General features: G+C 34.9%; 1 protein-coding gene across 1 annotated transcript; it reads left to right on the plus strand.

The window, feature by feature from the left end:
* Positions 1 to 1,416: 1,416 nt before the first annotated feature.
* On the plus strand, positions 1,417 to 6,369 carry LOC132096952 (C-type mannose receptor 2-like). The gene is made up of 7 exons (XM_059502635.1): positions 1,417 to 1,453; positions 1,530 to 1,892; positions 1,977 to 2,309; positions 5,084 to 5,482; positions 5,556 to 5,879; positions 6,015 to 6,115; positions 6,193 to 6,369. Exons 1-7 carry the CDS (start codon positions 1,417 to 1,419, stop codon positions 6,310 to 6,312), a joined length of 1,677 nt encoding a protein of 558 aa, XP_059358618.1. The 3' UTR covers positions 6,313 to 6,369.
* Positions 6,370 to 16,685: the final 10,316 nt, after the last annotated feature.

The following is a 16,685-nucleotide window of genomic DNA, read 5'->3' on the forward strand; positions in this document are numbered from 1 at the left end:
AAATCACCCACAATCCTATGCGCGTAGCTTTGCTATCTTGTTAAAAAAAATTCAAGTGTATTCAATTCCGACCTATCAATTGTCACTGACGCAATGACGTGCACTTGCCAGCCTGTTCCATTTACGTGTTCTCCGAATGCTAAAGAGGAGCCTCGCCTAGCCTCTGAAGGAAGTGACTTGGGAGGACCAGTCCTGCCAAGGAAGTATCCTTGACATTGCTCTCTTCAAAATTGGTGTTCTTGTTAGCAAATGTTGTGAGATGCCAACAGAAGTGGAGATATGTTGTCACGAATGGAACATAGCAATGCCACAACTACAAGACGACGATGAGGACATTGACAGTATACCATCACACTCCTGCCTGACTGAAGATCCTGAGTTTTCTCTGCTGTTGAGCCACAGTGTTTTGCACATTGTGTTTAGTTTGCCACGTACAAACTGGAGGCGACGTCCAAGGCCAGAGGGACACAATGCCACTTCTGGCACCTTCCAGCAATTGCGCAGACTAAGCCAGAACGCGCGCACACGTCACACACCAGGAAGGGTGCAAGCCCTCAGATCACTTGGACGTAAAAATTATATAAAGACTGTTCGTTTTCTCAAATAAAAAGCTTGTTTTGCCATCAATGTGTACTTACAATAGGGAATTGTTTAAATTTGACTTCTCTGTGCATGCTCTTTGAGGTGGTGACCATAGACCTGCATTATATGAGTGACAGACAAGAACGGTTTGACCTAAAAATATCAAAATTGAAAGTACTGTGGAAAAACAAAGACACCTACATCTTGGATGCCCTTGAGGTAAGCTAAAACATACCAAAATTTAATTTCAAAGTGAACTATCCCTTTAAGCCCAAACCCGTCGGGTCCCATTGGGTTCCGTCAGTTTCGGGCAAAGATCTTCAGCTCTAATATACTAGAATGTTTTATAATTACACATTTTGGTATAAGGACAGTGTGGTAGCAGTAAAATTAAGTTGAGAATAAAAAGGTCAGATGGTGGAGTTCGGCATTAATCACGATACGTAAAGATTTCAGTTTCCAGGTAAGACACATACTGAAAAAAATAAAAAATAAAGGTTTGACAAATGTGTCTGTCAGATGTGTAAAGGTAAATGAAAAGGGGAAATATTTATTCAGGCAGATTCAGGAGAGACTTATCAGTTTTTAACTCCGTTCACTTTACCACTAATGAAATCATTTAAAAGCATGAAATAAAGCTGCAATAAGTTAGTGTACTGTCTGAGAAAATTTTGGCGGTGGCTCCTCATCACGTGTACAGTAGTGTTTTATGTGCATTCCCAGCCCACATAAGACATTAGATCTGTAGGTTTCAGTTTGACTTATTTTCCTACTACTTAGAATACAGCAGCAGAAAGAGGTGATAAACAGCAGTGAGGATCTGTGTGAGCAGTCATGGATGGGAGCCTGTTTGTGCTGCTTCTGCTGTCAGGTTGGTGTGATCAATTGTAATCTGTATTTATGACAATGTGTTCAAATATAAATATTTAACATAATGATTTAAACAGGGCTCTTCTGGAGCAGTTCTGGTCTTTTTCGTCCATACCACTATATAAATGTGAGAATGTCGTGGCCAGAGGCTCAGAGTTACTGCAGATCAAAGTACACTGATCTGGCTACTGCAGACAGCATGGATGATGTGAACAGGCTGGTAAATATTGTGGATGCTGGATACAGTGGATCAGTGTGGATTGGACTGAAGATGGGGACACAGAAACGCTGGGTTTGGTCTAATGGAGATGGTACAGTCACACAGTACAGTCCCTGGAGTGCTGGACATCCGATCAGTCAAAACGAATGTGGCTATTTTAACTTTGGAGTTTGGTATAGTTGTCCATGCACATCAAAGTTATTTTCTGTGTGCTACAATGGTAAGTTGAGTTGTTATCTTTGTAAAAGTTCATTAAGTTTAGTTCAGGGTTGTGGACTGATTCTTATTTTATATTTCTCAATAGAAGGTGGGTACATCTGGGTAAAAGGTTGGAAGAACTGGACTGAAGCTCAAGACTACTGCAGACAGAATTACATAGATCTCCCCAGCATCCACAACTCTGAAGAACAATACCAGCTCAATAGTACTGTTCCATCAGAATCATGGGTATGGATTGGTCTTTTCCAGGACTCTTGGGAATGGTCTGATAAATGGAGTCACTCCTTCAGACACTGGGCAGCAGATCAACCATCCCAGAGTTCAGGATCTGGTGACTGTGTTGGCATGTCAAGAGCCAATTCTGGGAAATGGGCTCAATACAGCTGTGATCTAAAGCAGCCTTTTATCTGCTATGGTGGTGAGTTTTTTTAACAACTGATGATAAAATTGATTGCAAAAAAATTCCATGCCCTGTTTAGGTTTTGTTGTATAGTACATACAACAAGTATGACAAGTAATCAGAGTGACTTGCAGCTTCCTCTACTGGTGAAAATAGTCACAACACTATACTTTTTCGTAATCAGCAGGATACGCTGGTCAAGCTTTTTTGCAGTGTTTTTCAGGAAAAATCAATCAGCATTGTTTAACAATAATATTATGTGCAATAAAACACACATTCATATTATAATTAATTAATTAATATGACAGCGTGTAGAAAACATGAACTTATAAGGGACCGTGCAAGACTTAATTCATTCTGGCACTCACACGCTTACATTCTCCTTACAAATACATATATTTTTGCTTTCAAACTCATACATTCTCCTTATACATATATTTCTACTCTCACACACATACATTCTCCTTTCACATATACACACATACATATATAGAATGTATGTAAGAGAAGAATGTATGTATGTGCGTGAGAGAATATATAGTGGAAACGGAAGGCGTTTAGTTGAAACGGAAGGCAGGTTAGGCGCGATCAGGCTCACCGTGACAGGTCTTGATCAGCATGGCTGAGGTAGATGAGGAAGCCGCAGATGTATTTCAGAAAGCTATCTGGGTTTTAAAAAATAAATAAATATTATTATTGTGAAAAGGTTACATGGCCTCGTCCTTTGAGCGAGTTGTGATTGAGAACGCGAGCTCAGCCTCAGTCGTGTTGCCAGATAGATGTATTATAAGCGTCCAAGGTTTTTTTTTTTCATTTATTTTAGGAAGTGCATAAAGTGGGAGGTTGCAAGTTAGGGACAGCGATATCTTTATATTTTTTAAATAGCTCAAGACTCATTGCGGTTTATTTACTTTTAGATTTTCATTTACTTATTTAATTATTTTTTTCCAATTGCAGCTCTGCTTGCAGCAATAACTCAGTGCTAGATTAGTGATCTATAAGCGCCACCTGTTGTCAGAGATTGAATTAGCATTTTCATCAGAATCAGAAAGAGCTTTATTGCCAAGTGTTTACACACAGGAATAAATTTCGTCAGGAGCTTCCAGTACAGAAAGTACAAACATAGTGCAGACACACATATAATTAAGGAAATAAAACTAATAATAATAATGAAAAATTAATTCAGCCAATCTGATGTTTTTGTTTTGTGCACTTGCTTCATGTTGCATATATTTTTTGTTTGTTTGTTTGTTTGCTCAAGGTTAGTTTGGCCAGTAACAGAGCAAAATAAACATTTTATAAATGTAAAAAAAATAAATAAATAAGAACCAAATAAATTGGCAACGAGAATGGGAATCGGCTCATTTGATTGTAAAATAAATAAAATCCTGATCAGTGCATCCTTAACTGGAATAGTTAGGCCTACCTGAAAGACCTGAAAAAGCATGGGTTATTTCAGTTTTATCTTTGAACTATTGTACCTATTTGTGCAAAGTGGTTATTATTTATTACAATACAATGTTACAGTCAACAATGAAAACAATAAGTCTTTTTGATTGATTGACTGATTGATTGATTGATTGATTGATTGATTGGGGCAAGTCCTGTAAAAATTTAGCAAGGGCAAGAAAAGAAAAAATTAAACCACTGGCCGAACCGGACCAGTAGAAAATGTCTTTAGCGTTAAGCCCTGTTAATACGATCAAAATCAGTGTCTTAGAACTTGTACACAGATCTGTAGAACACGTAGGTTACATAATGATTTGTTAAAAATAAAAACTTAAAATATGTACTTGAAAAGAAAACAGGATGACTTTAAAAGAAAATAGCATAACTGTAAAATTGTGAGGAAGAGCGGAGCAGGTCTTGCTCATGTATTTCCTGGTCTGAGAGTGACTTCCTGCTTATACAGGAAGTAATGGATAACAAAAAAGGTAGAAATATATATATATATATGTAAAAGGAGAATGCATGTGTGTGAAAGCAAAAAAAAATTATGTATGTGTAAGGAGAATTTATGTGTGTAAAGCAAGAATATATGTATTTGAAAGGAGAATGTAAGTGTGTGAGAGTAGAAATGTATGTATGTGTAAGGAGAGTGTATGTGTGTGAGAGTAAAATGTATGTATGTGAAAGGAGAATATATGTGTGTGAGAGTAGAAATGTATGTATGTGAAAGGAGAATATATGTGTGTGAGAGTAGAAATGTATGTATGTGAATGGAGAGAATGTATGTGTGTGAGAGTACCAGAATGAATTATGGCTTGTATGGCCCCCCATATGAACTAATTTATTTGTATAAACGCTCTGTTTATTTACATACCTATCAGTCTGAGACGCCATTGCCTTCATGCATTGCTGTTTGTTGTAAATGTACTGACTAAATGAAAAGAAACAGGAGGACCCTAAGAAATGAATCTCACGTTAGCCAGTTAAAATCATTTTCCTACTTTAAAGACACCATTGCTTAGTTGGAATAATTTATTTCCATGTCTGTACACTATTCAGTACTGAAATAACCAATGGTTTTAAAAAACATAAAATGATGGTTATTTTGTGGTACAATGATGGAGAAATGAAATCCATATATCTTCTTACATATTAATCTGACGTTATAGAAAATGCATAAATCATTATACAATATTATGAATGATGCTTTTATTTTAAATATTAAGCAGTGGAACTTACATTACATGCATGAAATGTATAGAACTTATGCACAATAAAGTTGCTTTGAAATGTTTGAAATTTTAAATGACAAAATATAATTGTGCATGCGCGTGTGTGTAAAGTGCATTACATCTTTGATTTTTCTAATAATCTTTGTCCTTCTGTCAAAGTGGCCAAGTTTCAATCTCAAGAGTACCACTACATGAATGAAAGCATGACCTGGCAAGAAGCTCAGAGTTACTGCAAAGCGAGATTCATTGATCTGGCCACTGCTGACAGCATGAATGATGTGAACAGGCTGGTAAATACAGTGGATCCTGGATACAGTGGTTCAGTATGGATAGGTCTCCATGCTGAGACAGAGTATCGCTGGGTCTGGTCTATGGGGGACAGTGTGATCTCCCGGGACAGTATGTGGCATCCAGGAGAACCAAATGGTGATGGGGAGTGTGTGAGGAGTTTTAATGGAAGCTGGTATGATGAGAGCTGCAGCGCTATTCTCCCATTTGTGTGTTTCAATGGTGAGTCCTCAAAACTGATCTGTTTTTATTTCCTCTTTGAAATGGCTGGTCCTTATCTTCTCTTTATGAACAGACAGCACTGGTTTCATGATAACAAAGACTGCAGTGACATGGCGAGATGCTCAGAGTTATTGCAGACAACACCACACTGATTTGGCGAGTATCAGTAGCCCAGAGCAGCAGAATCTGCTCAGTGATAAATCATCGCTCTGGATTGGTCTGTTTCTGGACTCTTGGGAATGGTCCGATCAGAAGAGTCTCAGTTTTAGACATTGGGAAGCAGATCAACCATCCCAGAGTTCAGGATCTGGTGATTGTGTTGCGATGTCAAGAAAAAAATCTGGAAAATGGGCTCAATACAGCTGTGATCTACAGCAGCCTTTTATTTGCTATGGAGGTGAGTTAGCACAGATAACAATTGAATGATTCAAACAAGATATGAAACTCATGTGAAGCCAATACAAATAACTGTGATGTTTTAATTTGTGTATCTTCTATGTTGAGGATGACTTTTGACTTTATATTTCTCTAGATGACAAGTTGATTAGAAAACAGATAACCAAACTGAAATTTTCCTGCACTGGAAAATGCACATTGAGCGATCCTTCACTACAGATGGCCATTCTGAATGAGGTATATATCTATTGTATGCATATGTAGCCTGTAAGTAAGATATGTTTTTAATTTTTTTATTTTATTTTCACTTCCAGTTAAGTGAAAAGCTGAAGAGCATGGGACTGGAAAGTGACAGCAAATTAAGCTGGAGAAAAAAGAACGGTGGAGAGGTGTTTCATCGTGAGAACAAATCCACATCCAGTTCAACTGATTGAAATTTTAGTAACATTTAGCAGAATCCAAAACAGTAGAACATGTTTATTTTATTTTTTTCTTGAGATTTCAGTTACTGTTATTGTAATTTAATTCAGACTTTTATTTTTAACCATATTTTATTTGTAAATTTCAAATACAGTTTCTATGTTTTTAGAATAGAATTGTCTCTTTTTATGTGATCTCCTTAAAATAGGTAACAGAAGTGCCAAAGCATTTGATGGAATCCTTTATTTAAAAAAAAAAAAAAACTGTCATGGTCACTTACTAGCTTCTCAGATAGCATTCTATGTTATAATAATGTTTTGTTCAAGTTTTGTTTAAAATAAAAAATAAAAAGAAGTATATGTGAGTAATGATGTTTTTGCAGTGACTGTGCAAGTTAGCAGTATAAGTGTATCACCTTCAGGCACTTTCCTGTGAAACATTTTTGGCTGTTGATGTTAAAAAATAAATGTGCAAAATGTAATAAAGCAGAGAAAGGAGCAAAATCTAGCAACCTGGGAACAATTGCCGGGACACATTACCCATGTATTTTCTCGAATCGCAGTGTGAAACGGGCTTGAGAGACTGTTTACTTTAGCCACATTCATCGTGAAACTTGCTAATTAGCACATAATTAGGAGAGGCGATTTGGAAAGATTAATTTTAAAAATGAATGAAAAACCTACTCACTTCTTCTGGAGGTGAAGCTAGATCACAAGTGATGCACGCTAACAGAAACACATTTATGAAGATCAGGCTGCATTCCCTTCTAAACGTAATCCACTGCATCTTAAGCGGCTCAGATGTCAGGAGTAAATGACGACTGCTATGTTCATTATTACATCCAACAATAAAACACCTCAATTGCTTAGGAGCCATTCTTGTCTATATCTTCTCCAGCGGTGAAACAATGGTGGACTGATGACAGCTCACTCAGGGCGAGTAAGATACCGGTCCTGTCTGTGCTGAAACACTACTGTCAATCAAGACAGGCGGGCATCTGAGATCAGCAAAATTTGAGAAAGGGGAAATGATTAAATGAGATAATAAATACACTGGGTGGATTTTTATCATTATAGTATGGTTGTGTGTACATACTGACAGTGTTGGGGAGTAACTAGTTACATGTAACGGCGTTACGTAATTTAATTACAAAATTATTGTAACTGTAATTAGTTACAGTTACTAAGAAAAAATGAGTAATTAAATTACAGTTACTTATGAAATTTTTAACGATTACAAAGGGGATTACATTTGAATATTTACACACATCCACATACAGATTTAACTGATTTATTTCCCAAATTGCACTGACTATTCTGAGACATACCGCCCTAATAATTTCCCGAATGCTGAAATACAGTCTGGTTCGTAGAATCCAGTCATAAAAACGGAATGCCTAACGCGGACGGAATATGTCACATTTTGGATGACTAAATCAAAAGTAGGTCAGTACACTTGAATCAAAACATGACATGGACAAGTGTCTGTGAATATAAAGCCCCAAAAATGCAATATATGACTCCTGCACATTCTGCCTGTCTGCGGAAATCAGGCGCGGACTGGACACCGGGAGAACCGGGACAATTCCCGGAGTCCTGGCAGCCGATTTTGCCCCACTATTTAATATCATTATTGTATAATTGCCTGCCGAATGTACTAAAGCGATCATTTGCGAATCCGCCATTTGATAATTAAATCTCTAATAAGTCATGAAGTGTTAGTTGTGACTCGCGCGCTCTCCGCGCCTCCGCCAAACGGTTTGGATCAGACTCAGAGTAATCAATGCAAGAGAGAGGGAGAGGGAGAGGGAGAGGGAGAGAGAGAGAGAGAGAGAGAGAGAGAGAGAGAGAGAGAGAGAGAGAGAGAGAGAGAGAGAGAGAGAGAGAGAGAGAGAGAGAGAGACTGGAGCAGAGAAGCAGAACTCCTGTTCGGGTTTCAGGTCAGTTTCATCTGTAAAGATGCTTTTTTGTCATTGTTTTTTTTATTTATTTAATCAAGCAGCAGCACGTTGCTCATCAGTCATCACTCAAAATACTATATAAAGGACATCATTATTATCTGTTGTAATGTTACAGTAGGAATTTAGCTGAAAAAAAATCAGATTTTTTTTTATAGGTTTAGGGGGAGCTACGACAGACAACAACACAACCCTTACGAAAATTAACATTTTAATATTTAACTATAAATCCAGAGAAAATGGTTACTATTGGTTAACTGTGGTAACCAAAAATGTAAAATTATTTTACAAATGTATTTATTTAAAAATAAATACAAATCCATTTGCAAAAAAAAAATAATGTTATTTTACTTTTATATAGGCTAATAAAAGCATGTTTAACTTTTGTAAGGGAAAAACATGACTCGTGTACAGTATTAGGATTTTTCTATAAAGATATTGTAGTATTGTAGAGTATTGTATTGTAAAGTATAGTTTTGTTCAATCTTGAGTATTAAAGTCATGAGAGAGATGGATAACAGGGCAAAATAAAGAGACTGAAGAGAAAAATGGAAGTGAAGGTGCAGTTCAGGAGAGAACTTTTAATTATTTTGCATGTCCCCAAATTAAAGATTTAAACCTTTTTTGTCAGGTCCATACAAAAAATAGTTTTGTCCATGAATTTGTTTGTATGAGTCTGAATTTTCCAGTCTGAATTTTTTTCCCAGTCCGCCCCTCCTGTAAATTAATGGCAAAGACATGGTTTCATTTACTACACATAGGCCTACTGAAGCTCGCAGTGTTTTCAACCTCTGCCGCCTCAATATAGGAGTACACGAGCACATAAACATAATTTCTAGAACTGCTCTGTGTCACTTCATGTGCATTTTACTTATTTTGAGAAAACTATCATCATATACAGAGACAGCAGTTTCAAAAAAACACCAATGTTTCAGGAGTTTATTACACAGAATACGTCACATGCTTATTAGATAACTGTATTTAAGTTGATGTATATGCTTTTATTTATTATTCTTTAATTTTCACAAATTTATAAAAGTAATCAAAAAGTACTCAAAAGTAATTAGTTACTTTACTTTAATAAAGTAATTGAAAAAGTTACACTACTATTACATTTTAAACAGGGTAACTTGTAATCTGTAACCTATTACATTTCCAAAGTAACCTTCCCAACACTGCATACTGACAACACAAATTTCAGTTTGAACAACTTGTAAAAGTGCATATCACAGCCGATGACCCCTTTAAATTTTATTATTGTGGTGCTTAATTGGCAAAGAAGTGCTGAGAACAGATGCATCTCTCAACAGGAAATTCTGGATACATCATAGTAGAGATCAATAAAAGTTGGAGGGATGCTTAGAGCTACTGCAGACAGCATTATACAGACCTGGCCACTATCCAACTCTGAGGAAAATAACCAGATAAATCAAATTCTTTTACCTGGATATTATTACTGGATCGGTCTGTTCCTTGACTCTTGGGAATGGTCCGATAAATGGAGTCTAAAACGGATGCCATTTGGGATGGTTTGCTCCCGAATAGGATCTTCTACGAAAGAGAACAGTTGTTGTCATGGTAGAATCTCTCGCTGTGAATCCACTTGCGGACTACTTTTTCCCAGACCTGAGTGCTTTTGCTGATGGAATCAACAACAAATCCCACTTAAATGGGTCGAGTCAGCAATGGAGGAAGTGAGGGAGAAGAGGTGGGGCACGTGAAAGATCGAGAAAGAGACCTATGTCTTGCATATCGCTTCCATTTATTAGCAAACACTCAGTCCCATGTAATAAGATGTAGGAACTTCAAGCACATGTTCGTTTTCAAACACGCTTGAACTTGGATGAGAATGTGAACAGATACTCCTATTTTTATTCTGGGTAATTTTAATAATTGTGTATTAGAAACATCTGTAAAGAACATGTTTGGGTATGACACATGTCCAACTAGGTATAAAAGGACTTTGGACCAATGCTATGGCTCTATTAAGGGAGCATACAAAGCTTCTCTCCTTCCTCCTTTGAGTTCGTCAGATCATAACTGTATTCATTTACTTCCATGTTATATTACTGAGCTGAAGAGAGGAAATGTCGAAACAAAAACTGTGAAATCTTGGACTGATGATGCTATTAAGAGTATACGAGGATGTTTTGATTGTACTGTGTGAGTTGTTTTTTTTGGATTCATCTGCTGATATTGATGGGCTTAATGATGTGGTCAGTTCCTGGGTAACGCATTGTGTTGCTGACACTAGGGGTGTGACGAAACTTATCCCACGAGACAAGACAAGACACGAGACTTGGTTCACGAGAACGAGACGAGACAAGATTTCTAAACTTTGGGGAATTTTAAACTGAAAAACACACAATGCAAAAACATTAGGTGGATTTTGAAGTCAAATTGTACATATATTTTAATAAATCGTATGTAGCTATAAACAACATGTAAACACTGCAAAAGGTTTTGCCACAAACTCAACTGACAGGCAAGTAATTGCACACAATTATAAATAGTATAAATAAAGTAACACAAATGTCCTACAGAGGAAGTGAAGCAGTCAGTCTAGTTTAATTATTTAGCAAACTTATTTCCAATTTAATAAAATATTAAATATTTATATATATATATATATATATATATATATATATATATATATATATATATATATATATATATATATATATATATATATATATAAACACAATGAATGTATTTATTTAAAAGAATAAAGAAGTGGTTACCAAACTGGAAGATGCGACAAGGCTGAAGGGTAATTAGGGCCCTTTTAAATCCAATCCTTATTAAATCCATTTTATTTTTTCCTAAATTTAGTCTAATTTTTTTTTCCAAATTCAATTTTTTTCCATTTAAATTTTTCCAGATTCCAGGGGCAGACACTGAAATCATCGTGAGCGTCACGTGTTTAGTACAGTGTGTGTACTAAATGAAACCACGTGTCTGTGCCCTTCATTAACAGAGATTTAAGTGTAATGGCCTACTTTGAATTAATTAATTCCAAATGTGTCAAATTCCGTGACATTCCGCCAGTGAATTCTGTGAATTCTGTTTTTATGACTGGATAAAGGCTTCACTGCATAATTTTCCCACTTATCATGCGGCCACTTTCCTGATGTGAATATAATATCTTACATACCACCACTGGTCAAAGGGCCAGCGTCATGCAAATATATCTGAAAGATCTGCATCCTTTGACCACTAGAAAGATATTTTTCTAAAAGTTCAATATAAATTACTATAGTAATTAATCCAGCATATCTTAACTATAAAAAGTAAATAAAATTCATAATACACAACATAACTAAATAATGTAATGTATACCTAATATACACAATATATTTTCTTGTAGGTTAAGTAGGCTACTATTAACAGTGTTACTTTAGGGTTACTTTGGAAATGTAATAGGTTACAGATTCTAAGTAACTCTATTTAAAATGTAAATGTGACTATTTTCATGACTTTATTAAAGTAATGAAACTCATTACATTTTATTACTTTTCTAAATTTCTAATGAATTTTTTCAACTGTTAATCATTTTGAAACATTTAAAGCAGGTAGGGTTAACCTTATAGCAGTACTCAACACTGACTTTCAAAATACTTCACTTGAATTAAGATTATAATAATTACATTTGAAAGCACAGCCACCACAAAATCAGACTTTATCACATCTTTTTACTTTAAGATTGTTCTGAGGTTATATACAGATTTAAAATCATAAGATATAGTTAAATAGTTATGATGTTATTTTTTTAAATCAGATCCTTGTTACAAGAAACTACTTGCTACAAGAAACTACTTGCTACAAAAAAAATCATATGCATAAACCCAAATAGGAAATAAAACAATAACTGAATAAGCATGTCTCATGAAACATTGGTGTTTCATATTTTAAAGCAGTCAATACAGTTTGGGAAAGAAACCATTCATATCTATGTGTGAAAATATTCGCATGTATTCCCTTTTGTAATCGTTTTATATAAAACAAACATACATACATACAAATTTGCCTTATTCTGCTGTGTATGTTATGTGACTCATGGAGTGTTTTGATTCAAGGTCATTTCACACCGAGTCCTACATTTTTGCACGTTAAAAAATAAATACAACCTCACGTTGTGTCAATCACGTTTACACACAGCCTCCAAAACCTTCGTCCATCATTAAAAAATTCTGATCAGGTTCCATTTTTGCATTCATTTTGATAGGTAGGGATGATGAATACGAAAATAAATAAATAAATAAATAAACAAATAAAAACGAATACAAAAATGTCAGACTCAATGTTGTATCTTCCACATGATCCCTTTAGGATAAGATCTTCTGACCAGTGACAACATGCTAAAATGAAATCAAATGAAAATGAGCCCTTTGAATATCAAAGTTGTCTTGTCATCAAAAAAATTTAATAAAATTTTACTTGAAGCATTTCAAATTTTTTCTTTGAGAGAATAGAATATGCTGTGGTGAGTATCCTCATCTCATTCTGAAACTAAACTTTTAAATGTAAGACGTATAATTTGGTGTGCACTGTAAAACCGAACATTGAAAGTTAATTAAAAAATGAAAGTTAATTTCACTCAAATAATAATGAAAGTTCATTGGACTTAATTGAAATAAGTTCTGTAAACTCAAAATGCTGTTGTAGTAAGGTGAACTTAAAATTATTGCGTTTTCTTGTTCCCAGCATGCTTTGCATCAGCCAACAAGGAAAATAAATGTAGAAATTAAGTGTTATTTTGTGTGTGTTTTTTTACACAAGAATAACATGGAGAGACATACAGTAGGTTAGTACGTAAATGTTGTGTTATGTTAGGATTTACATATGTTTCTGTTATATTGGTTTTGTGTTACCGTTGGGGTGGGATCATGGAAGCGAGACTTGGCTTGGCTCCCATGGCCCTCAGCCCCGCCCCTCTTGTAGGCTTTATTAACGTAAAAAAAATACGTCAAATATTTTAAGACAATAAGTTTCCACAAATGTTTTGAGTATTCTTAACTTACCAGGTTTTACAATCTATAGAAATCTGTGAATTTTTATGTAGTGAAATGTGTTAAATGGTAGCTGGAAGCATTAACACATTTGACAAAACGTCTAATATTCAAATCTGCTAGGGGCAGGGGATTTGTTAGACTAAATGGCTAAAGGTCTGGTCCAAGAACTGCCCATTTAGACTGTTTAGAGGCGTGTTTATGTGAAATTACCTGGAGACAGCAGGGAGTGTTAAAATATGGGGTGAGTTATAACATCATCAGTTTAACCAATAAGAAATGAGCTACAGGGGTGAAATCACTCTTAAATGTGTCGACCAACCTCCTCAGGTGTCAGTTGAAGCTGAAAGTCTCAGTGTAAAAATATAAAGGATTTACAGAAAAAAAAAAAAAAAGTTTTTCAGGTAAGAAATTAAAAGATCACTTCTAGGCATAATTTGATTTGTGTTTATGTTAGTGGACCATAAATTACAGATCTAGAAGAATCTGAATCAGCAGGTTTTCTTGCTCTGTGCAAAAGGAAAAAAAATCTATTTCAAATGAAAATAGTGGTTGCTCCTAGGGGTGCCCAATAAATATCAATAATTTGTGTGTGTGTGTGTGTGTGTGTGTGTGTGTGTGTGTGTGTGTGTGTGTTTGTAAATGAAGAAAAAATATATTATAAATCTTTTCCATTTAAAAAAAAACATTAAGTTGCATGGTTGCATGGGTGTACAGTAGTTAGAAATTGGCCTAATATTATATTGAACAATAAATTTGTGCATATCCATATTTTATATTAGTGAAGTCATAGCAACAGTGTTAATTTAGTCAACTAAGAAGAGGACGTTGACAAGCTAAAACTAATATCTGATGATAAAAACTATGATGAAATTTATGCTACGTCTTTGTTAACTTGACAAGACGAGACTATAATGTAATTTGAGGACTAATAACATTATACACAAAGCAGTCCAGATGTCTGTCGTGTGTAGACTATCTCACGTAAATACAGTCGGTCATGGATTAAATGAACGTTCACAGGTGGGTGAACACTGAAAGTGTATCAGTATTACATGCATGCCTTCCGTCTTAAAAGGACAGCATTCCTAATTAAGTACATATCCTTGTCATTAATGTTAACAAAAGATATTAAATAAATGTACAAATGTTAAGTAAACACTGTAATTATTATCTCTTTCGTATTTGTCTTATTGCACTTTTTCAAAATTTATAAATTATTTATAATATCTATATTGTATATGAACAACTATATTTTTTATAAGTTGCTCCCTTTTCACTACTGTTAAAGGGATAGTTTACCCAAAGATGAAAATTGTCATCATTTATTCCAGTTAAATCCTTGATTCAAGTTTCTCTTAAGCTTAACTGATTTGGTCTAAAGAGAGAAGAATTAATGACTACCTTTATTTGAAAACTAGAATAAAATAGCTACCAAAATAAATGTTGCTAATTGCAGTTTGACTAAAAGTAATTACTAAATGTTAACAAAAATACAATGACTTTTCGTGAACTAAAACTATGAAAGACTCAAATAACTAAAATGTGACTAAGACTATTAAGCATTTTCGTCTCAAGATAAAGACTAAGACTAAAGAATAAATCAAAAATGCCTGTCAAAATTAAGACTGCATAGTAACTGCATCCATTACTTGATAATAATTCACGGTGTATTAATATAAAAGTGTTTTTGATTGTGCCCAGCAACTGACTAATGTGAAACATGAAATATTTTGCAACCCTTAAAATGATTTGGTCTTTTAAGTATAAACGTTTCTGTATTTTTTACTAAAATCTCATTCAAATTATCTTCCAGATGAGTCATTTTGTTACTGGTATTGATGTGATGCAATATGTAAAAACATCTTGAGAATAAGCTATTTGAATATCAAAGCTCCTCATGTCTTTCATGTAAATCAACACAAAATCATCTTGTGCAGCATTTACTGCTGCAATGTTACACTTTAGCTTTTAGTGAGTTTAACATTAACATGAAACAGGCAAAAAAATGTAGATAAGGAGAACTTGAATGTTCAGAAATCATTATTTCAATAAATATAAATATTCTTACTGTTGTGTATTTAGCTCCATTTTGCTGAATGTCTGAATGTGTTTATTCATCTCTTTGCCCACATTGTTTTGACATATATAGCTATTTTTTTATTGTAATACAAAATTATATTGATACAAAAAACATTGCATGCATATTTTAATTAGATTAGATAAGATGATACAACAGGGTGAAGATTTCACTTAAAGTTTTTTTTTGGGGGGGGCAAATAAAAAATAAAAACACTGTATTAATGAAACAAGACCACATAGTTGTATCAGACGTGTGAAATTAATGTGAAACAGATAAATACTCTGAACCCCAAGCCAAGTTACACATAACAAAAAACTTTAGGTTGTGCTCCACTTTCCCCTGCAGTACCTGTTCTGTACAGCAGGTAGAAGTATTGTTAGGAGGAAAATTTTAACCATCATCTGTTTAAGTAACAAGAGAACTCTTGCAGAGCTTATGTCTCACTTTTATTTTTAATAGTTAATCACAGCTCTATTATGTACAATATACCTTTGTAAGTTTATAGTATTTTGGAAAGTTAAATCACTCACTTGAGAGCTTTTTGATATCACATTTATTCATATTTTCCGAAGCAACTTACTCTGCGCATTACACTGCGTATTTTATCAGTTAATACATTTCCTGGCTATCAAACCCATGTGTTCCTAGTGCTATGCTATTGTTATCAAGTACCTACTGTCTAAGATGCAGGATCTCATGGCTAAAATCAAGGCTACTGTATGTAGCCAGCTCCTGTTTGCATTGTAAACTTTGATGAAATTCACCTGATCATCTCTTAGAATCTACCAGTGAGGATCTGTGTGTGCAGACATGTACTGGAGTCTGTTTGCGCAGCTTCTGCTGACAGGTTGGTGTGATCATTTGTAATCTGTAGTGATGTGTTTACATATACATGGTTTAACTTTCACTTTCACTTTTAAAATGTTGATTTTAACAGGGCTCTTCTGGAGCAGTTCTGGTCTTTCTCGTCCGTACTTCTATATAAATAAAGCAATGTCATGGCCAGAGGCTCAGAGTTACTGCAGAGAGAGATTCACTGATCTGGCTACTGCAGACAGCATGGATGATGTGAACAGGCTGATAAATACAGTGGATGCTGGATACAATGGATCAGTGTGGATTGGACTGAAGAGTTGGACACAGACACGCTGGGTTTGGTCTGATGGAGAAAACAACACTTCTCAGTACTATAACTGGGATTCAAGACAGCCAGATGGAGAAGGAGATTGTACTGCTACTTATTCCGGGGCTTGGCATGATCTGCCATGTTACTTTAATCTATATTTTGTGTGCTATGGTAAATTTCTCATTATTAAAATGTATTATTGTGCAGTTTAA

This window comes from Carassius carassius, chromosome 20, assembly GCF_963082965.1.
Source record: "Carassius carassius chromosome 20, fCarCar2.1, whole genome shotgun sequence".
NCBI lineage: Eukaryota > Metazoa > Chordata > Actinopteri > Cypriniformes > Cyprinidae > Carassius > Carassius carassius.

What these genes read in the sequence shown, in the direction of transcription:
- LOC132096952 (XM_059502635.1), top strand. Translation starts at nt 1,417, where the DNA reads ATGGATGGGAGCCTGTTTGTGCTGCTTCTGCTGTCAG. An exon ending in ATTTTCTGTGTGCTACAATG is followed by an intron (nt 1,893 to 1,976) that starts GTAAGTTGAGTT and finishes ATTTCTCAATAG; the next exon opens with AAGGTGGGTACATCTGGGTA. An exon ending in GCCTTTTATCTGCTATGGTG is followed by an intron (nt 2,310 to 5,083) that starts GTGAGTTTTTTT and finishes GTGTGTGTAAAG; the next exon opens with TGCATTACATCTTTGATTTT.